Consider the following 26,550-nt stretch of genomic DNA (forward strand, 5'->3'; position numbering starts at 1 on the left):
TGATGGGCTAGACTCCAGGAAATCTAAGAATCTAATTCTAGCTGAGACTCCTAGAAGTGGGGAGATATGGAGCCTGAAATGACTACCTCCTGTAGTCATGCAGGACCTAGAGGAAAGACAAAAAAAATACCTACCCACAAAACCTTTAGTCCAAAATGCATCCTGCCTACAAAATGTATAAGGAGAAAGACAGGGAAGAGGCTGAGAGAATGACCAACCAATAAAGGGCCTAATTTGAGACCCATTCCATTTTCAAGCACTAATTCCTGATACCATTAATGATACACTGTTTTGCTTGCTACTTTGTTATGCTTACATACAGGTGTGTGATATACCTGTCATCTGAGACGCAGCATTCAGAATCTAACTGACCATATGAGACGACCCATAGCCAAACATTGGATAGAACTCAGGGAATCTTGTAGAAGAGTTCAGGGAAATATTCTGGGTCCCTGAAATGATAGGAGATCCACAGGAAGCCCAACAGAGTCAACTGACCTGGACCTTTCAGGCTCTCTGAAACTGAACCACCAATCTGTAGGTTTATGTTATAGCAATACATACTTGAACATGGTAGACAGGAAAGAGGCTGGAGGACTGGAAGAGAAGAAGAGAAAGAGATTTCTGGAGGCCACATGGAAGCTGATGTACATGTTTCTCCCGGCACATTTCTAGCTTGATAAGGTTGTTATCATTACTTCTAAGGTTTTAATGGGTCTAATTTGTCTCATATAGGTGGAAAGTTTATATCTTTGTTCACTGTTTATAAGCTTATTGTGTAAAGTATTTGTGGATTGAGAATTTAACAAATAAACCTGTTTGATAAGTTGATGGTTGTGAATCATGCTTTTACCTGGCTGTTAAGAATATGAGCTAAGTTCTCTACTGGTAGAGAAATAGCCACGGCAAGCAGTTTTACATGGTGACCTGTAGTCTGTGTGAGAACCAGTATCCAAAGTTCCAGACAAAAAAGAGAGATAGATGAGAGAGGGTGGTATGGGCTAACCCTAAATCTATTGCTTCTAGGTGGATCAAATTCCTCTAATTGGGCTGTTGGAGGGGGAAAAAATAACTGACTTAATAACTTCTTCTTGAGGATGACCATTTTTGGTACCAGAAAGATCTACTACTTCATGGTACCTGAAATGACACTAATGAATTGCTTGTGTGTGCTCATACTTGTGGTAAAAATACCAACAGTAGTGCAAGAGATTTAATGCCTTTAAGAGCTGGCATTAGAAAATATAATTATGTATGATATTCTCTAGATGCAACCATTTTCTTAAGAATTTGATTAAGTCATTATTTCTGATGACTGAGTAGTACTCCATTGTGTAAATGTATATCATCCTGAGTGAGATAACCCAGTCACAAAAGAACAGACATAATATGAAGTCACCAATATTGGGATGCTAACCCCAGAGGCTCGGACTGCCCGAGAAACAACTCACAGACTGTGTGAAGTTAAAGAAAAAAGGAAAAAAAAAAATAAAAAACAAAAAAAAAACTTCATGCTCAATCCTTACACACCAAGAAAATGTTGACTAATTCCAGGTTATATCCAGTTTTACATGTACTTTTTGCTCATTGTAACTAGTAAGACCTTAATGCTTATCAAACTTTAAAAAAAAGAAAAGAAAAAGCCAAGCAGTAACACAATTTTATTTGTATATATTTATGCAAAAATGTTTAAATATTTTTCCTTTTATCTTTGTTTTTTAAAATAAAGTTAAAAAAAGAAAATATAATTATAATGTAGAGAAAAAGACATGAGCTAAAAAATTAATTTTAGGAAAAAGAAAGGGATAAAGCAGGACAAATATATAGGAATCTGAGAGGTGAAAGAGGGTAAATGATATCAAAGTACACAAGATGCATAGTGTCAAATGTGACATAAAGCTCATTGTACAATTTACATTCACTAATAAAAACTTAATTCACCAAACAAGTGCTAAACACCTAAAAAAAACTGTCACCTCAGACAATGTCACCTCTTCAATTGCTGTAACAATATTATTTAGATTTTTATAAACCACTAATTATGGAAGAGTTATAATTCTATAGCAGGCAATATTATAAAACCTGAAACAAAATTTAAATGTTTTAAAATTATTTGTGTTTCCTAAGAAGCCTGTGGATAAGTCTGCTTAATGATACTTGTTGAAAGCACAGAAAGAACTAAAATAATATATTAATAAAGAATAAAATATATAAAACTTATAAGAAAATTACGAAAACATATTTGCCTTTTCTTTTTCTTCAAAAATGAATTGATTTAACCATAGCATATTAATACAAATATCAATAATTTAAAATTATTCATCTAAGAAACATCATTTCTACTGTCTTTGTTTAACTATTTAGAGATATTTATATATTTATATGCTCATTTTACATTTTCTTTTTTCTTCTCTTTTTAGGTTTGACATTATAATTACATTTCTCCCTTCTTTTTCCTACCTCTAAACTCTACCATATTGTCCAAAACTACTACTCTTCTTTAAATTCATGACCTCATTTTCTGTGAATTGTTATGGCATGAACATATATATATGTGTGTGTGTGTGTGTGTGTGTGTGTGTGTGTGGTGTATGTGTGTATACGTGCTCCTAAATACTACCTGCTCAGTCCATATAATGTTATTCATGCATATTTTCAGGCTATTTGGCTCTGAATAATCAATAGATGTGTTCTTCTTTGGAAGGAAAACATCTGCTACTCTTAGTTCTCCTTAGCTGCTTATAGTTATTTGTGTAGGGACGAGGCCTCATGGGCTTTTCACTATCTACTTTGACATGCCCATTGCCATGATCCTTGCTTGTCTCACATTTGAGCAGACATGTTGGTGAAACTTTATGTATGCCTGAGGATCAGAGAGTTTGCTGTATAACTATATATTCTGCTAATGTCAGAATCCCCACCTTATCTGCTAGCTTGTACTGCTTGTATTAAATAACAGGTATCTGTATAGACACAATGAACACTGTACCTTTAGTTCTTTAATTCTGTATCACTCAATTTTGTGTTTATTCTTTTTCTATCATGTATTTAGGTTGAGCTTAAAGAGGTATATTTATGAAAATTTTGCTTGTGTTTTCTTGCATGTGCACACATGCAGACACAAACACCCACCCACCCACCCACCCACACACACACACACACACACACACACACACACACACACACAAAGTTGTTCTACCTGTTTATGTTTTCTCTACTGATTTTTGTCTTGCACTTTCATTTATCTATGTAAGCCAATTACATACATGGTAGTATATTATTCTCAAATATTTTATGTTTCTAAACTAATTTATATTTTATAAACGACTTATTTTCAACTTTTACCAAGTGACATGATCAATATATTTGCTAGAAAAATATTGCTCTCTGTGACAAAGGGTTCTGGTATACTGAATATTAATGTGTCTAAGGAAATCAATACACTCTAAATTTAATGTTTCTGGTGTCTCATCATACAGCAATGAACCATGTCTTTAAAAAAATGATCTCAAGAAAAAGCTTTCCTGTGAAGGGATCTGAAGCAAATCATCAAAGAAGACAAAATAAGGCTTGCAGGATAGTGAAAATCCATATTAAATGGACAGCTAAGATTGAACTAATTTACTTGGTTTCTATTAATCTCTATATATTTCTTAGTATTTGTATAAACAGAATAGGTATAAAACAGGTATTATCAGTGTTTTTAATAAGTCCAATACTTCAATGTACATCAAATCTTAAAGTTAGAATAATATTATCATAGCCACACAGTGACTCTCATCAAATAGAACAGACAATTTGCAAATAATCAATTCTGCATCTGTTGATAGTTGACTCTTGGGAAGAATAATATTTATAGAAGTCATTGTTTCTATAAAAATAATGATGATGGAGGTACTGAACTTTGTGCCCAGTTGTATTAATTGGTTACATTCCTGCTAATAAATACTCATGTGCCTTTAGCTGTGATATTGAGCAATGAATTAGAGAAAGAGTAGGAATCCCTACATTTCTCATTTCTAGAAGATTCTGAGGGCAGAATCTAGGCTTGCACAGGTAGGATGAGAACAACTCTCTAGCTTTCTCATTTCAGATTGCACCTCCTTCACCTTGTTCTGGGCTTTCAGTTCCTCACACTTTAATTTTTTTCATCCTTACATTTCAATCTCAGCTCAGCTCAATCAAGCTCATTAGTAACTTTTTGTTTCTTTCCTCACAGCTATGTGGAAACTCAAATAGTCTTCAAAGCAGTAATATTTTAAAATACATATTTTAGTATGAAGTATTATGTTCAGTATTTAGACCTATCTGCTTTCTCTCTAAAAATTAAGATCATGCAAATAAAAAAGCAATGTCTGTTACTTCACTACTTAATTGCATTTCAATTATTCCTTCCAATCTGAAAGCTATAAGATATTTTCCTATAAAGTATTGAATATTTATGATGAAATATATTTGGTACACACATACACACAAACACAAACACATATATCACTCTTTTATGTAGTTACTTGGATAGAGTTTAAATTTGAAAAAGTACTATATTTAGCATAGAACAACTCATATTGGAAAGACTAAACTGAAGTTTGTTATTTTGTTTTATATTAAACATAAAAATTTTGTTCTTTGCTGATTTATGTTCTTGTCTACTTCATAATATATTGATTTAACAGGCTTTACTTCACTCTTTTAGCTTTATATTTTACTGAAAATCAGAAGTTGACAACTTAAAAATTCTATTCAAATCATCCTAAATACATTATTTATAAATGCTTCCTTTTATTTTAATGAATATATGTCAGCTTAAAAATTAGTACTTAATGTGTTATATTCATTTACTCTTATCATGTTAAATCCTCTGCAATATTCTGCTGTTTCATCAAAATTTTATACAATATATTGCAGAATTTCAAAAACACTTAAGCAATATATCCAAGACTTACATTGGAAAAAATCACATTGATAGCATAATCTTCAAATAGAAAGTTGCAAAAACATTCTGTAGTTTGGCACACACACACAAGAAGGAAAGGAGACAATGTTGTTATTCACAGTTGTCAAGATAAATAAACTTGAGAAGTAGAAGCAAAAATTAAAAATATTGATCAAGAGAGGAAACTTATTTAAGAATTACTAGAAAATAACTATATAGAAACCATAGCAACCATTTATAAAAATCCAGTTTTGATATAAAATAAAGCTAGTTTCACTTAAAATTAACACTCCTCTTTTCACATTCAGAGAGAATACAATTTATTCTGATAAAAAATGGAAAAGAACATAGGTGATAGATATTAAAAAACCACAGGTAATAATAAAACAATGATTGAGAGCAGAAAATTCAGTAATGCTAAGAAAACTAAAGTTAATATTACTATTGCATAGGAGTTTGAGATGTATAATTACTTCCTGTAACACAATCTAAAGAAATGGAAGTATTACAGTAGAATGAAGAAACTTGGCCAATCCCTTACAAAGGAGAAGTTGGAGAGAAAGGACTAGTTAGTGCACAGAATTCCAGACCCTTACTTATTTGTGTGTTTGTTTACTGGCTTTATATTTTGATACAAGGTTCCCTGTAACCATTTCTGGCCTCAAACACACCTGGCCGAATGTATCTCTAAATTACATTAAATTGATGATCCTCTTCTGTTGCTCACACAGAAGTGCTACCAAGCCCAGCATCTATATTCTTTTTTAAAAAAAGGCAATAATAGAAAAAGAATTCACTATATTAGCAATTTAAAGAAAATAATAACTGAATATAGTTTAGTTAATTGATTATATGGCTAAGAAAGAACCACAGCATATGATTAAAGGGACTATCCTTGAAGAATACAGTGTGATAATTAGGTACATGGATTATCATATCCTTTATTTATGAATGCAAGTCCTAACTCTGACACTTTATCTTTCTAGAATTCCCTGTCTCCAAGTTCTAAACTGGATCTAATAGAAAAAGCTCTGGCAATTTGTGTAAGATGATGTATTGTACGTAGAACACTTTGCAGAACCGTTGTTTAATAAATAGTCATACATAAGCATTGATTATCATATTTTACTTCCATATGCATATTCTATCTTTGTAATACACTCAATGACTGTATTATTTGGAATAAATGTTTAAATATTGTGAATGACTTTAATTTGTATATGTGACCTCGACAGTAACTTGTGCAAACAAAAACAAAACACATGCCCAGTACACTGGATGATTATGTTCACCTTGTCAAGAAAATAATGATATTCACAAAGGAATGAGAAATACAGCTAAGAATAATGTGCAAGTTAGTGAGAAAGCATTAAATGTGAAAATACCATTTTCACATTCCAGTTACAAAACAAAAACAAAAACCAGGAAAAGTAGCTCATTTGCATTTACTGAATATTTCACAACCTCCTTTTCTTTACATATTTAATAATATACTGTCATTATATAAAACCATTATATATCCCAGGAGCCTTGGACCCACGATTCTCCTGCCTCACCAACAAAAACATTGAAACTAAAGAAATATGCTGCTTTATACTGCTAGTTTTAATCTCTTCTCATGTGATCTGATCACTGTTCTTCCTTTATCTATCAGGATAACTTTATTTCTAACACTGATACAAATGACAAACAAAACAGAGTTATAATCATTGGGTTACACTATACTATCTCTGATGACAACTTTATGATTTTCTATCAACAGGTCTATTGAATTCTCCTCTATTCCAATCAATGGATCAAATAAATGAAACTGTAGGCTTTGAATTTATGTTGTTGGGACTCACCAGTTCTTGGAAAAGTACAATTTTTCTCACATCCACCTTCTCTTTGCTCTATGGAAGCATCATCTTGGGAAACCTTTTTATTGTTTTTTTGGTAATTACTGATTCCCATTTACAGTCTCCTATGTATTTTTTTCTGGCCAACCTGTCTCTCATTGATGTTGGACTTTCCTCCACCACAGTGCCCAAGATGATCTCAGATCTTCTGAAAGAACACAAAGTCATTTCTTTCCACAGTTGCATGACTCAGATCTGCTCTATCCACATTATTGGAGGAGTGGAGATGGTCCTGCTCATAGCCATGGCATTTGATAGGTACACAGCCATCTGTAAGCCTCTGCACTACTTAAGCATCATGAGCCCTAGAGTATGCATTTCATTTGTAATTGCTGGCTGGGTCACTGGAGTGGTCCATGCTCTGTTACAGTTCTCTTTTGTTATAAACCTGCCTTTTTGTGGTCCTAACAAAGTGGACAGCTTTTACTGTGACTTCCCTCGAATCATACAACTCGCATGCACAGATGGAGACAAGTTTGAGTTTGTTGTCGCTGCCAACAGTGGCTTCATGAGCATGGGGACCTTCTTCATGCTTATCCTCTCCTATGTCTTCATTTTGGTCACAGTCTGGAAAAGGTCTTCAGGGGACTTGTCAAAGGCTCTTGTCACTTTGTCAGCTCACATCACTGTAGTTGTTCTGTTTTTCACTCCATGCATGTTTCTCTATGTGTGGCCTTTCCCCACATCATCAATTGACAAATACCTGTTCATTGTTGACTTTGCTGTCACCCCTGCTCTTAATCCTGTCATCTATACATTAAGAAACAAAGATATGAAGGAAGCAATTAAAAATCTGAGGAAGCAGAGATGTTACATCAGAATTTTCTGACCAGATCTGTCATTAGAATGTTTTTAGGTTTACAGAAACCTGTATTTTCCTGATTATTTTACATCTTCATTTAACATGTTGTTCAGGCCAGTCTCTGCATTAAATCTACCTCACTTAACAAATATATATTGTTTTTTAAGGCTGCTTACTAACATATTTTACAACTGTGGGAAACAGATAACTTACCACAATGTGAGTGAGATATTATAAAACTATTGAGGCTCTGTTAAGGAATAATATTGTATAGTTTTAGATCTAATCATTTTGACAAAGAAACAATATAATAATAATATGTCTGTTTCCCATGTGCTTTACAAAACTGTGTTCTTTCCAGCATCTGGCTATTTTAAATAGGGCTGTTATGAACATTGTGGTGAAAGTATCTTTGTTGCATGTGGGAACTTCTCTGGGGTATATGCCCAGAAGTAGAATAACTGGGTCTTCACATAGCACTATGTCCAATTATCTGAGGAGCTGCCAGACTGATTACCAAAGTGTTTGTACCAATTTACAATCCCATCAAGAGTGGAGAAGTGCTCCTGTTTCTCTGCATCCTCAGTAGCATCTGCGGTCATCTAAATTTTTGATCTTAGCCATTCTGATCTGTGTGAGGTGGAAACTTAGGATAGTTTTGATTTGCATTTCCATGATGACTAAGGATGTGGAGCACTTCCTTAGATGCTTCTCAGTCATTTGATAATCCTCAACTGGGAAATTTTGTTTAGATCTGTACCCCATTTTTAATAGGATTGTTTGATTCTCTGGCGTCTAAATTCTTGGGTTCTTTGTATACCACGGATATTAAACCTCTATCAGATGTGGGAATGGTAAAGATCTTTTCCAAATCTGTTGGCTGCTGTTTTGTTTTCTCAACAGTGTCCTTAGTCTTACAGAAACTTTGCAATCACATTAAATCTCATTTGTCAATATTTGACCTTAGAGCTTGAGCCATTGGTGTTCTGTTCGGGAAATTTTCTCCTGTGCCTATGTGTTCTGTTTTCCCTACTTTCTCATCTAATAGTTTCAGTGTATCTGGATTAATATGAAGATCTTTGATCCACTTGCCCTTGAGCTTTGTACAGGAGATAAGAAAGGGTCTATTTTCATTCTTCTGCATGCTGAGTGCCAGTTGGACCAACACCATTTGTTGAAGAAGCTGTCATTTTCAATTGAATGTTTACAGTTCATTTGTCAAAAATCAAGTGACCATATATGTGAGAGCACATTTCTGGATCATCTATTCTATTCCATTGATCTACCTGCCTATCTCTGTACCAGTACCATGCAGTTTTAAACACAATTGCCTTGTAATGGAGCTTGAGTTACAGGATGTTGATTATCACAGATGTTTTCTTGTTGCTGAGGATGGATTTTGCTCTTGTAGGTCCTTTGTTATTAGATGAAATTACACATTGCTTTTTCCAACTCTATGAAGAATTGGGTTGGAATTTTGGTGGAGATTTCATAGACTCAGTAGATTGTTTTTGGTAAGATGCCCATTTTTGCAATGTTGAACCTTCCAATCCATGAACATGGAACATCTTTCCATTTTCTGAGATATTCCTCGATTTCCTTAGAGATTTGAAGTTCTTGTCATACAGGTCCTTCCCTTGCTTAGTTAGAGTCAGACCAAGGTATTTAATATTGTTTGTGACTATTGTGAACTGTATCTTTTCCCTCATTTCATTGTCTGCAGGTGTGTCCTTTGAGTGGATGAAGGCTACTTATTTTTTTGAGTTAATTTTACATCCAGCCACCTGGCTAAAATTTTTTATAAGCTGTAGAAGTTCTCTGGTGGAATACTTGGGGTAATTTACATACACTATCATGTCATCGACAAACAGTGATGTTTTTACATCTTTATTTCCAATTTGTTCCAATTTGATTTCTTTTTCTGTCTAATTGCTCAGTCCAGGACTTCCAGTACTACATTGAATAGGTGGAAGGAGAGTGGACAACCTTGTTTAATCCCTGATTTTAGTGGGATTGCTGCAAGTTTCTCACCATTAAGTTTGATGTTGGCTATTGGTTTGCTGTATATTGCTTTTATTATGTTTAGGTATGGCCCTTGGATTCCTGTTCTTTCCAATATTTTAACATGAAGCAGTGTTGAATTTTGTTAAATGCTTTTTCAGCATCTAGTGAGTTAACCTTGTGTTTTTTATTGGACTTTTTTATGTGGTGGGTTATGTTGATGAATTTCCATATATTAAACAATCTCTGTATCCCAGAATGAAGCCTACATGATCATGGTGAATGATCATTCTGATGTGTTCTTGGAATAGTTTTTGCAAGGATTTTGTTGAGTATCTATGCATCAATGTTCATAAGTGAGTTTGGTCTTATATTCTCTTTCCATGTAGGGTCTTTGTGTGGTTTAGAAATGAGGGTACTTGTGGCCTAGAAAAATGAGTTATGTACTGTCCCATCTGAATTGATTTTGTGGAATAGTTTGGAGTATATTGGTATTAGGTGGTCAATAAATGTCTGATAAAATTCTGGACTGAACCCATCTGGACCTGGGCTTTTTTTGGTTGTGAGTCTTTGGAAGACTGCTTCTATTTCTTTAGGAGTTATGGGAGTATTTAGATGGTATACCTGGTCCTGGTTTAACTTTAGTATCTGGTATTTGTCTAGGAATTCATCCATTTCCTCCAGATTTTCCATCTTTGTTGAGTATAGGTATTTGTAGTAGGATCTGATGATTTCTTTAATTTCCTCACTTACAGTTGTTATGTCTCCACTTTACTTTCTAATTTTGTTAATTTGGAAACTCTCTCTTTGCCCACTAGTTAATCTAGCTAAGGGCTTATCAATCTTGTTGATTTTCTCAAAAAAACAAAAACAAAAAAACTAGTTTTTGGTTTTGTTGATTCTTTGAATGGTTCTTTTTGTTTCAATTTGGTCAATCTCTGTTCTGAGTTTGAATATTTCTTGCCATCTTCTCCTCTTGGGTATAACTGCTGCCTTTTGTTCTAGAGCTTTCAACTGTGCTGTCAAGTTGCTAGTGTATGCTCTCTCCAGTTTGTTTTTGGAAGCACTCAGAGCTATGAGTTTTTCCATCAGTGTTGCTTTCATTACATCTCATATGTTTGGGTATGTTGTGTTCTCATTTTCATTGAATTCTAGAAGATCCTTAATTTCTTTCTTTATTTCTTCTTTAACCATGGTATCGTTTAATAGAGTATTGTTTAGTTTCCATGTTTATATGGGTTTTTTGTTGTCTTTGTTGTTATAAATGATCAGCTTTAGACCATGGTGATCTGATAGGATGCATGGGAGTATTTCAATATTCTTATATCTATTGAGGCTTGTTTTGTGACCGATTATATGGTCAGTTTTTGAGAATGTGCCGTGAGGTGCTGAGAAGAAGGTGTATTCTTTGGTTTTAGGATGAAATGTTCTGTGGATGTCTATTAATTCCTACTGGTTCATTACCTCTGCTACTTTCACTGCATCTTTATTCAGTTTCTATTTCCATGATCTGTCCATTGATGAGAGTGGGATGTTGAAGTCTCCCACTATTATTGTGTGGCGTGCAATGTATTTTTTGAGCTTTAGTAGGGTTTCTTTTATGAATGTGTGTGCTCTTGTATTTGGAGCATATATGTTAAGTATTTAGAGTTCCTCCTGACATATTTTTCCTGTAATAAGTAAAAAGTGTCCTTCTGTATCTTCTTTGATAACTTTTGGTTGAAAATCTACTTTATTTGATATTAGAATGGCCACTTTAGCTTGCTTTGTGGGGCTGTTTGCTTGGAAGTTTTTTCCCAACCTTTTACTCTGAGATAGTGTCTGTCTTTGTCTCTGAGATGAGTTTCCTGTATGCAGCAAAATGCTGGATTCTGTTTATATATCCAGCCCAATAGCCTATGTCTTTTTATGGGGTAATTGTGTCCATTTATGTTAACAGATATTAAGGAATAGTGTTTGTTGTTTCCTGCTATTTTTGCTTTTAGAAGTAGAATGGTGCCTGTGTATCTTTCTTCTTTTGGTTTCTCACTTAGGTATTTTCTTGTTTTTACTAGGATGTAATTTTCCTCCTTGTGTCGGGTTTTCCACCTATAATTAGTTGTAGTGCTGTATTTGTGGTCAGATATTATGTAAATTTAATTTTGTACTTGTGCATCTTGGTCTCTCTATCTATGGTTTAGAGTTTTGCTGGGCAGAGCAATCTGAGCTGACACTTGTGTTCTCTTAGTGTCTGCATGACGTCTGTTCATGATCTTCTAGCTTTCATTGTCTCTGTTGAGAAGTCAGGCGTGATTCTGATTGGTCTTCCTTTATGTTACATGACCTTTTTTCCCTTACTGCTTTTAGTATTCTTTCTTTGCTTTGAGCACTAGGCATTTTGACTATTATGTGTTGGGAAGAATCACTTTTCTGGTCCACTGTATTTGGAGTTCTGTAGGCTTCTTCTATGCACATGGTCATTTCTTTATTAAAGGTAGGGAAGTTTATGCTTTTCCTCCCTTTCTTGTTTAAGGATATCTATCATCATCTTAAGGTATTATTTCAGGTCTGAGTCTTCTTTTTCTGGAGTTTTTGGCATTCAGCTGCTTGCTCTGATAGGTGAGCTGGGTTCTGATATTTCTAGGTTGTCATGGTTTCCATTGGGTAAGTTCTTTTGCTTTCTGTTTGCCATCTTGTTGTCTGTGATTATACATGGTCTTGTTATCAGTGATTGGTTCCCATCTCTCCTGTTTACCTGGCCCGTGTCCCTGGATCTCCGCTGTTCCAGGTGGCAAATGGCTTGAGCATTTGGTCCACATGCAAGGGCCGTCCAAGTGGAAACTGAGTCCCCATGGCAGAGTTCCTGCTCCCCATGCCCAACTGGAGGGCCGCACCGACCGAGCACTAGGCCTAGCCCACTCTGCCCCCTGGCTACTTGCAGCACAGTCTCTCCACGCCTGTGTCCCTTTATTTCTGCTGTTTTTGGTGGCCAATGACCTGAGCATTAGGTCCGCACTCGATGGCTTTCTAGTCAGATAATAAGTCCCTATTCCAGAGTTCCTGCCTCCTGAACCAATCCAGGGACCCCGTGTTCTCGGAGCACTTGGCCCAGTCCTCTCTGAGCCCTGGCTACTCGCTGCACAGTCTCACCAGAAATGTGTCCCTGGATCTCAGCTGTTCCTAGTGGCAAATGGGTGCTATCATTTTTTTTAAAACAAGTGAGTAATATTCTACTGTGTAAATGTACCGCATTGTTTATACATTATTATTTTTCTGCTGAGGGAAACCTAGGTGTTCTAATTTCAGGCTATTATGAATAGAGCAGCAATGATCATGGAATATCAAACGGCCTAGTGGTAGGATGAAAATATAGCCTTTGTGTAAATGCCCAGGAGTGGTAGAGCTGTATCTTAAGATAAGCCAATTACCATATTTCTGAAAAAGCACACACAATTTTGAACACACAATTTTACATGTTTACATATTGTTTCCTTGTACTTTCTACATGGCTGAACTTTAAGATAAATATTGGTTAAATTTGTTTTTTTCATAAAATATTTTATTTTCCTTATCTGTCTTTATCTATTACATGGTCTTTACACTTTGCAAGTTTAAGTATATTTCTTTGTTTTGTATGTTTAGTGTTTTGACTATAATATATTGAAAGATCTTTCTTTTCTGTTTCCATATATTTTGTGTTCTGCATGCTTCATTGACCTTCATATGCATCTCCTTCTTTAGGCTAAAGTAATCTTCTTCGATGTTTTTTTTAAAAAAATATATTTTCTGAGTCTTTGTGATTTTTTTCTTTCTTTTTTCCTCTTTTTCTTAGATTTGGCCTTTTCATGGCATCCAACATTTCCTGAATGTTTTGTGTTGTGAAACTTTTAGATTTATCATTTTCTTTGACTAACATATAATTTTTCTACCACATCTTAGATGCCTGCAAGTCTTTCTTCCATTTCTTGTTTTCAGTTGGTGAATCTTGCTTTTATAGTTTATACTCAAGTTTTCAATTTTTTCCTATTCAGAATTTACTCAGGTCAGGTTTTCTTCATCTATTTTACTCCCATTTTCAGGACTTTTACGGTTTTATTTATTTCTTTGGACTATTTGTATTTTCTGGATTTCTTTAAGTGATTTAACCAACTTTTCCTTAAGAATTCTATCACCTTCATATAGGTTGCTCTCAGTTTGTTTGTTTTTTATTGGGCTTCAGTTATGTTGACGTATTCATTGCCTTCTGTGATAAGATTGTGACACTCCAATGGAAATACATTGGCCTTGCTATTATTGATTATGTCTTTTTAAACTTATATTTAGGCATCTAGGATTGAAATGATTATAGGTCTTGGAGATGATACCTGTTCTTCTCACTGTTGAGTGAGTATCTTGTTTCTTGGATTCTGCTTCTGCCCAGGATTGTAAGATAGTATATTAGTTATGTGATGCCTGGTAGGAACTTTTCTCTGAACTTAGTTCCTGGCCTGCTCAGTTGGTGTGTTTCCCAGGATATACTTGCTGGTGTTAGAAGCTGAGATAATAGATGTTGAGGGAAGGACAGCTGGAGTAAAACATCTTTGTGATCCTTAGGAATTGGGTTGGATAGAAAAGGGTGAGGATGTGTTCTGCTAAAGAGCTAGGGAAAGAAAATGGGTAAGGAGAGGTGTGAATCCCCCAACTGCTTTTGGGACTGGAGGCTGGAACAAAACAATGAATGGAGACTGTGAGGTTTGTAGGTGAATATCTGTGAAATATGCCAGCAGGACAAAGGGACCGAGGGGCAAAGAAGGCAGTCACAAGAATTTGGCTATAGACCTGAGATTGAGATTATGGGATGAAATGGGCAAGGGGATGAGGACAGGACAGATTAAGAAATCTACAGTCAGTGTACATGATTTTCTGGTAGTTGTGGACTGTGCTTTATCAAGTGATGGCTACTAGAATTGAAGGCTGGAGTAAAGCAGTGAGTGGGATGAGTGGGAGGAGTAGATAGTTTGTGATTTACAGGAGATTTGGTCTAGAGGAGGAATGAAGGTTGTAGCTGGTGTTCAAGTTCAAAGCTGGAGGTGATACTGGACAATTGTATCTTGGTTTTCTGTTTGTTTGGTGTGTGTGTGTGTGTGTGTGTGTGTGTGTGTGTGTGTGTGTGTGTGTTTTCATGTCTCTGTGTGTGTAAGTCTCTGTGTGTGTTAGTCTCTATTTTGTTAAATAGGTTATTTTATTTATATATCAAATGTTATTGCCCTTCCCAGTTTCCCTATCCCATCTGCTTTCCACCCTGCTTCTATGAGCTTGTTCCCCTACCAACCCACACCACTCCTGATTCATTGACCTAACATTTGCATATGCTAAGGCATCTAGCCTTCTCAGGACCAAGGGCCTTCCCTCCCATTGATGTCAGATAAGGCAGTTCTATCAACCAACCAACCCACTCCCACACCTGCACCCGACCCCAGAGATTCCATGGACTAAAACAGAAACTAAAGAGTACACATGGCGGGACCCATGCCTTCAGCTGCACATGTAGCAGAAGATTGCATTTTGAAAGGAGAAGGAAGTGGTGGCCTCTTCTGTTGGCTTACCTGTTTCCCTGACCTACTCAATTGGTATGAATACCTGCTGGTATTAGAGGCTGGGATAAGGCGATGAGTTAAGGGAAGGAACATTGTTGGAGATCTTGTGTTATCTTGGTGAATGAGGGCTGAGTGGAAATGGAGAGAGAGCAAGATAGGTTTTCTGTTACAAAGCTATAGATTGGAGATGAGACCTGAAGAATAAGATTTGGAGTTGTAGAAGAAGGGCTGTGCTCTGTACCCCATTTTAAATAGGATTCTTTGACTCTCTGGATCTAACTTCTTGAGTTTGTTGTAAATATTGGATATTAGCCCCCAATTGGATGCTGGATTAGTAAAAGTCTTTTCCCAGTGTGTTAGCTGCTGTTTTGTCTTCTTGGCAGTATCCTTAGCCTTACAGAAACTTTGCAGTTTTATGAGCTCCCACTTGATGATTCTTGATTGTAGAGCACAAGCTACTGGTGTTATGTTCAGGAAAATTTCCCCTGTTTCTATGTGTTCTAGCTCTTCCCAACTTTCTCTTCTAATAGTTTCAGTGTACCTGGTTTGATTTGTAAGTTTTGGATCCACTTGCACTTGAGCTTTGTGCAAGAAGATAAGAATGGATTGATTTGCATTCTTCTGAAAACTGACTGCCAGTTAAACCAACACCATTTATTGAAAGGCTGTCCTTTTATTGAATGTTTTTAGCTCCTTTGTCAAAAATCAATTGATCATAGGTGTGTAGCTTTATTTGTGGGTCCTAAATTCTATTCCAAAGATCTACCTGCCTATCTCTGTACCAATACCATGCAGTTTTTATCACTATTGATGTGAAATACAGCTTAAGGTCATGGATCTTGTTTCCCCTGGAAGTTCTTTTATTGTTGAGAATAGTTTCACTATGCTGGCTTTTTTGTTATTCCAAATAAATTTGCAAATTGCTCTACCTAATTTTAAAACAGAATTGACTTGAAATTTTGATGGGGATTTCATTGAATTTGCAAATTGCTTTTGGGAAGATAGATATTTTTACAATGTTGATCCTTATAATCTATGAGCATTGGCGATCTTTCCATCTTCTGACAGGTAAACAAAGAACTCTCAATTGAGAAATACTGAATAGCCAAAAAGCTCATTTTAAAAATGCTCAATATCCCTAGTCATCAGAAAAATGCAAATCAAAACAACTCTGAGAGTACACCTCACACCAGTCAGAATGGCTTAGATCAAAAACTCAGCTGACACCAGATGCTGGCCAGGATATGAAAAAGAGGAACACTCCTCCATTGTTGGTGGGATTAGAAGCTGGTATAACAACTTTAGAAATGAGTTTGGCAATTTCTAGGAAAATTAGACATAGTACTACCTGAAAACACAGCTATTCAACTCCTGGGCATATACCCAAAAGTTGCTCCAACATATAACAAGGACACATGCTTCACCATGTTCATACCAGCCATATTCATAATAGCCAGAAACTGGAAAGAACCCAGATGTCTGTCAACAGAGGAATGGATACAGAAAGTGTGGTTCATTTACACAACGGACCTCTACTCAGCTATTAGAAACAATGAATTCATGAAACTACTAGGCAAATGGATGGGACTAGAAACTAACATCCTGAGTGAGGTAACCCAGTAACAAAAAAAACCACACATGTTATTCACTCATGGATAAGAAGATGACATTACCCCCAAAATGTTCAGAATATACAAGAAACAACTCACAGAACTTATGAAGATCAAAAATTAAAAAGGCCAGAATGTGGATGCCTCAGTCCTTCTCAGAAGGGAAAACAAAACACTCACAGGCAGAAATACAAACTCTAAAAATGGAACAGGGATTGAAGAAAGATCATTCAGAGACTGCCTCACCTGAGGATATGCTCCATATGCAGCCATCAAACCCAAGCACTATTACTGATGCCAAGAAGTGCTTACTGGCAGCTACCAGATATGGATGCCTCCTCAGAGGCTATGCCACATACAGATACAGTTGAGGATGCCTGCAACTAGCCATCTGACTGAACACAGGGACCTCAATGAATGAGCTAGAAAAAAAGACTGAAGGAACTGAGAAGAATAACATTATCAACCAATCAAACCCTGCAGAACTCCCATGGACTAAATCCCCAACCATTGACCACACATAGACAGACCCATAGCTCCAGATGCATATGTAGCAGAAAATAGCATTGTCTGGCATCAATGGGAGAATAGGCCTTTGGTCCAATGAAGGAACTGTTTCACAATGTAGGAGATTGCCAAGGCACTGAGGTGGAGGGGGTATTAGGGGAGGGAAGACCTTCATGGAAGCAAGTGGAGTGGGAGTCGGGATGGCATGAAGGGAGGGGGATAACATTTGAAATGTAAATACAGAGAATATCCAATATAATAATAAAATAAATAAAGAAGAGTTGTAATTCTGCCATCAGCCTATGTGTTTCCCTCTCTTTTGCCAATTTTAAAGAATAATGTGGCTCCCAGTCAATAGTTTTGGTTATTTACAATTTTTTTAAATTTTTGGGTGTTTTTTAAAATTTACATTAAAATGTTATCCACTTCCCTGGTTTCCACTATATAACCTCTATTGCATCCCCTCCACCTGCTTTTATGATATTGTTTACTCACCCACCCACCCCTTCCCAATTCCTGCCCTGACATTCCCTTACACTGTGGCATTGAGCCTTGACAGAACCAAAGGCTTCTCCCATTGATGACCAATAAGGCCAATCTCTGCTTCATATGCAGTTGGAGCCATGGGTCCATTCTTATGTACTGTTTAAATGGTGGTTTAATCTCTGGGCAATCTGGTTAGATGATAATTTTGTTCTTATGAGGTTGCAAACTCCTTAAGCTTCTTTGATTCTTTCTCTAACTTCTCCTTTGGGGACCCCATTATCAGCTGTGAACATGAGCCTCTGTATTTGTCATGCACAGGCAGAGCCTCCCAGGAGACAGCTATATTATGGTTGTGTCAGCATACACTTCTTGGCATCAGCAATATTGTCTAGGTTTGGTGACTATATATAGACTAGATCCCTAGGTTGGGCAGTATCTGGATGGCCTTTCCTTCAGCCTCTGCTACAAACTTAGTTTCCATATTTTCTCTTGTCAATATTTGTGTTCCCACTTCTAAGAAAGACTGAAGCATCTGTGAATTTTAAGCCTTAGGGATAATACCCACTTATCCTTGAGTGCATACCATAGGTGTTTTATAGTTATTGGATTATCTCACTCAGAATAATTTCTAATTCCATCCATTTGCCTAAAATTTTTATGAAGTCATTCTTTATAATAGCACAGAAGTACTCTATTGTGTAAATGTTTCACATTTTCTGTACCCATTCCTCTATTGAAGAACATCTCAATTCTTTCTAGTTCCTGCCTATTATAAAAGTGGCTGCTATGAACATAGTGAAGCACATCTCCTTATATATGTAGGAACATCTTTTGGGTATATGCCTAGGAGTGGTATACCTGGATCCTTAGGTAGCACCATGTCAAATTTTCTGAGGAATTGCCAAACTTATTTCCAGAGTGGTTATAAAAGCTTGCCATCTCACTAACAATGGGGGAGTGTTCCACTTTCACCACATCCTTGCCAGCATTTGTTGTCGTCTGAGTTTTTTTTTTTTTTTTCTAAGCCATTCTGATTGTTGTGAGGGGGAATCTTAGAGTTGATTTGATTTGCATTTTGTGATAAATAAGGATGTTGAACATTTCTTAAAGAACTTCTCAGTTATTTTCTATTTCTCAGCTGAGAATTCTTTTTTATTTCCATACCCAATTATTCATAGGGTAATCTGATTCTCCGGAGTCTAATTTAATTTCTTTGTATATATTAGATATTAGTCCTCTATTTGATACAGGAATGGAAAAAATTTTTCTTAATCTGTCCATTTCCTATTTTGTCCTAATGACTGTCATTCACATTACAGAATGTTTGCAATTTTATGAGGTCCCATCTGTTGATTTTTGATATCAGCATGTAGGCCATTAGTGTTGTACTCAGGAAATTGTCCCCAGTGCCCATGTGTTCCAGGCTCTTCCCACTTTCTGTTTTATTAGATTGGGTGTATCTGGTTTTATGTGTAGGTCCTTGATCCACTTGGACTTAAGATTTGTACAGGGCAATAAGAATGCACTCATTTGCATTCTTCTACATAATGACTACTAGTTGAACCAGCACCATTGGTTGTAAATTCTATCTTTTTTTACTGGATGATTTTAGCTGCTTTGTCAAAAATCAAGTGACCATAGGTATGTGGGTTCATTTCTGGGTCTTCATTTCTAATCCATTGATCTACCTTCCTCTCTCTGTACCAATATCATGCAATTTTTATCAAGATTGCTGTGTAATTCAGCTTGAGGTCAGAGATGCTTAAGAATAGTTTCCTATCTTGTTTTAGTTTTTTCTTATTGTTATTTTAAATGTTTTTGCAAATTGTTATTCTTATGAAGAATTGAGCTGGAATTTTATGAGGACTGCACTGAATCAGTAGGTTGCTTTTAGCAAGATGGCCATTTCTACTTTATTAATCCTTCTAATCTATGAGCATGTGAGATATTTCCAACTTCTTCAAATTATATCTTCAGAACTTCATGTGATACAGATCTTTCACTTATTTTGTTAGGGTGATATCAAGGTATTTTATATTATTTGGGACTTTGTTTAAGGGTATTATTTCCCTAATTTTTTTCTCAACCTGATTATCCTTTGAGTAGAGGAAGGCTTCTGATTTGAGTTAATTTTATATACAGCCACTTTGCTGAAGTTATTTATCAGCTGCTAGAATCATTTTGATGGAATTTTTAGGGTTATTTAAGTATGCTACCATCTGAAAATAGTGATATTTTTACTTCTTCCAATCCAGTTTATATCCATTTGATCTCATTTTGTTGTCTAATTGCTCTGCCTAGGATATCCAGTACTATTTTAAATAGATATCAAGAGAGTGGGCACCCTTGTCTATTCCTTGATTTTAATGAAATTGCTTTAAGTTTCTCAGCATTTAGTTTGATGTTAGATACTGGTTTGTTCTATATTGCTTTTATTGGTTAGGTATGGACTTTGGATTCATGATCTTTCCGAGTCTTTTAACATGAAGAGGTATTGATTTTTGTCCAATGCTTTCTCAGCATCTAATGAAATGATTGTGTCATCTTTTTTTCCCCTTTGAGTTTGTTTATATAGTGGATTATGTAGATGGATTCACATATATAGAACTATCTCTGGATCCTGGTGATGATTCCTAATTGATTGTGATGGATTATTAATGGTTTGGTGTGTTGTTGGATTTTGGTTGTAAAAATTTCATTGAGTATTTTTGCATCAATATTCATAAGGAATTTTCTCTGAAATTTTTCCTTTGTTAGGTCTTTGTGTGGTTTAGGTATAAGCTTAATTGTGGATTCAAAGAAGGAATTGAGTAGTGTTTTTTTTTTCTGTTTGTGGAATAGTTTGGAGTGATATGGTATTAGGTCTTTTATGAAGGTAGGATAGAATTCTATACTAAACCCATTTGGTTCTAGTCTTTTTTTTTTTTTGGATTGGGAGAATTTTAATGACTGTTTCTATTATTTGAGGGTTATTGGAATGTTTTTATGGTTTATATGATCCTGGTTTAACTTTGGTACCTGGTATCTGTCTAGAAAAATTGTCCATTTCCTCCATATTTTCTAGTTTTGTTGAGTTAGGCTTTTGTAGTAGGATCTGCTGATTTCTTGAATTTCCCCAGTTTCTGTTGTTATGTCTACCCTTTTATTTCTGATTTTGTTAAGTTGGGTACTCTCTCTACTTGGGTGATTGCAGCCCTGAGTTTAATTATTTCCTGCCACCTACTCCTCTTGGGTGTATTAGCTTCTTTTTTCTAGATTTTTTTTCAGGTGTGCTATTAAGTATGTGTAAGCTAGTGTATGTTCTCTCCAGTTTCTGTTTTGGATGCACCTAGAGATATGAGTTTTTCCCTTAGTACTGCTTTCATTGTGTTCCATAAGTTTGGGTATGTTGTTCCTTCATTTTCATTAATTATTTAAAAGTTTTAATTTCTTTCTTAAATTCTTCCTTGACCAAGTTATCATTGAATAGAATATTTTTAAGCTTACCTGTGTTTGTTGGCTTTCTGTCCTTATTGTTGTTATTGAAGACCAGTCTTAAGCTGTGGTTTTCTGATAGGATGCATTGAATTATTTTAATCTTCCTGTATCTGTTGAGGCCTGTTGTGTGACTGATTTTATGGTCAAGTTTGGAGATGGCACCATGAGGAGCTGAGAAGAAGGTATATTCTTCTGTTATAAGATGAACTATTATATATATATATATATATTATTTTGTGAAGTACAATATATGCTTTGAGCATTAGTAGATCTTCTTTTATAAATGTATGTGCCCTTTTATATGGAGCACAGATACTGAGAATTGAGAGCTTAACTTGGTAAATTTTCCTTTGATGAACATGAAATGTCCACCCTTATCTTTTTTGATAACTTTGGGTTGAAACTCTATACTAGAGTGGCTACTCCAGCTTGTTTCTTGGAACCATTTTCTTGGGAAAATTATTTTCCCACCTTTTACTCTGAGGAAGTGACAGTCTTTGTCACTGAGGTGCATTTCTTGTATGCAGCTCAATGTTGACTCTTCTTTAAATATCCAGTCTGTTAGTCTATGTCTTTTGTTGGGAAATTGAGTTCATTGATGTTGAGAAATATTAGAGACCAAAGATTGTTGTTTTTTGTTATTTTTGTTGTTAGAGGTCGAATTATTTTTGTGTGGCTGTCTTAGTTGGGGTTAGTTAAAAGATTACCTTTTTCCTTTTTTTAGGCTGTAGTTTTCCTCCATGTGTTGGAGTTCTTCATATATATATATATGTTGTGGGCTGGATTTGTGGAAAAATGTTGTGTAAATTTTGTTTTGTCATGAAATTCTTGGTATTTTCACCTATGTTAGTTGAGAGTTTTACTGGATTTAGTAGCTTGGAGTGGCTCCATGTTCTCTTAAGTTCTATAGGACCTCTGTGCAAGATATTGTAGCTTTCATTGTCTCTGTTGAGAAGTTTAGTGAGATTCTGATAGGTGTGCCTCTACAGGTTTTTCAACATTTTTTCTTTACTACTTTTAATATTCTTTCTTTGTTTTCTGGGTTTGGTGTTTTGACTGTTATGTAATGGGGTGAATTTCTTTCCTGCTCCAACTCATCTGGAGCTCTCTAAGATTCTTGCGTGTTTATGAACATCTCTTTCTTTAGGTCAGAAAGTCTTCTTTTATAATTTTGCTGAAGATATTTACTGGCCCTTTAAGTTAGGAATCTTTGGTCTCTTCTATACCTACAAGTCTTAGGTTTGATCTTTGCATTGTGTCGTGGAATTCCTGGATATTTTGTGTTAGAAGCTTTTTGTAATTTGCATTTTCTTTTACTGTTGTGTCAATGTTTTTATGGTATCTCCTGCCCTTGAGATTCTCTCTTCTATCTTTTGTATTCTGTTGGTGATGCTTATATCTATGACTAATAATATCTTTCTTAGGTTTTTTATCTCCAGGATTGTCTCCCCTTGTGATTTGTTTATTATTTTTATTTCCATTTTTAGATTCTTAATGAATTGGTTCAATTCCTTCATCTGTTTGGTTATTTTTACCTGCAATTCTCAAAGGGATTTTTGTGTTTTTTATGTTTTCTCTTTAAAGGCTTCTACCTTTTTACCTATGTTGTCCTGTATTTTTTAAGGGAGTTATTTATGTTTGTCTTAAAGTCCTCTAATATCCTCATAAATTGTGATTTTAAATCAGAATCTTGCCTTTTCTGTGTGTTGGGTTTTTAAGGGTTTGCTACGGTGGAGAAAGTGTCCAGAAGGTCCCATGTGGCCTAGTTTTCTGTTGCTTAGGTTGTTGTACTCGCCTCTTGTCGTCTGTTTATCTCTGGTGTTCGCATGTCTTGCTATATCTGACTGTGGCTTGACCTTCCTGTGCTCACTGGTGTGTCAGTATTTCTGGGAGACCAGCTCTTTCCCTGAGGGATTTGGATACTGAAAGATGTGACACAGAGTCACTTCAGGGTGTAGATAGAGACTAGAAGTAGTTAGCAATTTAAAATTTAGAGATTTTAGACACAGAGCAGAAAGCATCTAAGACAAGAGACCTGTGATTTTATGTAAGAACCCAAACATATAAAGGATTCCAAGACCTCTTGAGACAGACATCCTACTTTGCAGAAAGAGGGCAACCAACACCCTGGTTTGCAAGTTAAGACATGAATATTAGATATGGCAAGTCCTCTGCCACTGCCAAATAACCCAAACAATGGGAGCAGGATAAGGGTACAAGAAAGTCATGTTCCTGAAGAAATCATAAATCCTGATGGGTAAAATAACTTGGCACAGATATTTATAGGTCCCCGGCTTTAAAAGCCCTGGAGGACCTAATCTTGGGGTTATAGTTCAATTTCTGAATCTACTGTGGTCCTGAACATGGTGCATATGTTCCAGAAATTATTTCTGTTTAATTGAGCTTGCTGTTTGTGTATTTTGTGAAGTGATTCCTGGATTTCAACAATCAATAAGATTAAGGAATCCTTATTTACATTACCTAAAAGGCAGAAAAGAAGATTCAAATTAATTACCTTAGAAGTAAAAGAGTGACATAACAACAGACACTGAGAATATTGAGAATGAATCATAAGGTACTTTAACAACTTGTATTTCCCCAATCTAAACATCTAAAAGAAGAGGGACATTTTTCTTGATACATATTACTTATCACAGTTAAATCAGTATCATATGTGCAATTTAAAAAGACCTTTAACCCTTTTAACCTGTAGTGAAACTAGTGAAGAAAATGTAGGCATTAAAAGTCTCCCAACCAAAGAAAAAAAGGAAGGAAGGAAGGAAAGAAGGAAGGAAGGAAGAAAGGAAGGAAGGAAGGAAGAAAGGAAGAAAGAATGAAAGCTCCAGGCCAGATGTTTTAGTGCAGAATTCTACCAATTTTTTAAAGAAAAGTTAACTTCTATACTCCTTAAAATTTTCTACAAAGTAGAGACAGAAGGCACATTGACAAATTCATTGTATGAGACCACTGTTACCCTGATATTCAAAAACGACAAAGTTCCAACAATGAAACAGAATTAAGAGAGTCACAGAGCAATTCTCTAATGAACATATACACAAAAATACAATAAAGTACTTGTAAACATAAAACATCAAAATGATCATCAGTATGATTCAATAGGCTTCATTCTAGAGATACAAGTATACATAAATTGAAACATATAACATAAATTGACATAAAGATCTACTGGAGCAGTAACATATCACAAGAGTTAAAAAGAAGATAGGCAAGGGAAGACATAATATAATTAGATGATTTAGAAAAATAAATAAACAAAAAACCATAATAAAAGTGATAGAAGCATGTGGGATGATAAATTTTTTTAAAAAGGAAGACATAAAAAATTGCTTCAGCTCTTTTTCTGGATTATAAAAAATGTCTAGAATGGCAGGAACCTCTCTCTGGTGGTTATATTTAACTTTGTATTCTCTAAACTAGATCTTTTCAAAATCCCTCAGATTGTGCCTTTGGAATGGCTAAACATATTTTGTTGGGGGAATCTCCTAAGTTCCTTGTAAGTGTGGTAAACAGTTTGTGTATTCTTTCATCAAATAAATAAATAAATAAATAAACAGTGTTCTATTGCTATGAAAGAACACCATGACCATGCCAACTCTTATAAAGAAATGTATTTCATTGGGGATGGCTTTCAGTTTTAGAGATTTATTCCATTCTCATGATTGTGGGTAGCATGATAACATGCAGACACACATGATGCTGGAGAAACTGCCAAGATATCTACATACAGATCCATGGGTAATGGGAAGAAAGACTCTGGATTTAAAATAGGCTTTTAAAATGACAAATCCTTTCTTCATTTGCACACATCTTCTGACAAGACCACACCTTCTAATCCCTCTCAAGTAATGCCACTTCCTGATGACTACGCATTCAAATATATGAGTCTATGAAAGCTATTCTCATTCAAGGTTTATAGCCATATTATAATGTAAAATTCATTCCACCCAAATTCAAAAGTCTCCATAGTCTATCACAAGCCCATCATTGTTTTAAAGTCTAAAATTCAAAGTTTCTGCTGAGAATATTGACATTCTCTTAGGTGTAAGTCCCAGTAAAATAATAATTTAAAAAATCATACTTCTAATACCGAATTGCACTGAATGCATTACCATTTCGAGAGGGGAGAAAGAAAAGAAAGCAAGAAAATGCCAAACTAAAGCATGACTGAAAACCAGCAGACAAACTCCAAACTCCTCATCTCCATATCAAAGCACTTGCTGTGGTTAGATTGAATAGTTCCCTTCCCCCATAGGTTGATAGATTTAAATACTTGATCACTAGAAAGAGGCACTATCTGAATGATTATGAGATGTAGTCTCATTTAAGGAAGCATGTCTGTGGTTTGTTAGAGGAATAGAGGGTGAGGTTTTAAAACCCAAGTCAAAACCTATGTGAAGCCTTTTCTCTTCCTGCTGCATATAGATTCATATGTAGATTTCTCAGCTACTCTCCAGCACTATGTCTGCCTGCATACCACCAGGCTTGCAACCAATATGAGGATGAAGTATCCTCTGAAACTCTAAATAATCCCCAATTAAATGCTTTCTTTTCTAAGACTTGCAGAGGTCAAATGTTTTCTCACAGCAATAGAATACTGACCAGGACATAACTTTTCAGATCTCCAACTCCTTTCAGCTTCATTGATTGCGAAATACTTCTCTCTCTTTTAGAATGATTCCATACCCACATTGAAGCTCTCCTTGTCAATGTCTCACAACTCTCCAAAATCATGAGGTCTCCAAACAATCCAGGACTCATCTTCATATCTGCATACAATAACTTTTCTGGTTTTATGCAGCAATACAGCTGACACAAGACAAACCTAACCTAAGGAATTTTTCCTAGCTGTGGAAGGAGATACCACAATCTCTTTCTTATATTCTTGACTCTAAAGCCAAAAACATTTAGTCAAAGCTATCCAGTTTGGTTTTCCTACGGCTAGAGATTAGCTCCTCATTCAAATACATTTTATCAGACTTCACTTTTTGATGGTTTCTTTCACTGCATAAACTTTTCCCTAATTCTTTTGCACAAGTTGGGAAATAAGCTCTGTGGGTTCTTGCCATGATGTCACCATTTCTTTTATTCCATTTAGTATCAGACCTCACAAACAAGACCCTCTGAGACTGCCCACAGAGTTTTATTCATATCGTGTTTAATGATAGTCTCATCAAATATCCAGCCCTTCATTCAAGTAATTCAGAACAACTATCTATAACTTCCAAAATTTCTAATTTCTAATTTAATTTATTTAAATTAA

General features: G+C 35.5%; 1 protein-coding gene across 1 annotated transcript; it reads left to right on the top strand.

Annotated features, from left to right (window-relative positions):
- Positions 1-6,724: 6,724 nt before the first annotated feature.
- LOC308431573 (olfactory receptor 4F21-like) lies at positions 6,725-7,660 on the top strand (the record flags this gene model as incomplete). The annotated part of the gene is made up of 1 exon (XM_080931093.1): positions 6,725-7,660. The coding sequence occupies one exon, from the start codon at positions 6,725-6,727 to the stop codon at positions 7,658-7,660; it is 936 nt and encodes a 311-aa protein (XP_080787219.1).
- Between the last annotated feature and the right edge of the window lie 18,890 nt (positions 7,661-26,550).

The sequence above is a fragment of the Micromys minutus genome (assembly GCF_963924665.1).
Source record: "Micromys minutus genome assembly, chromosome: 17".
Classification (NCBI taxonomy): Eukaryota; Metazoa; Chordata; class Mammalia; order Rodentia; family Muridae; genus Micromys; species Micromys minutus.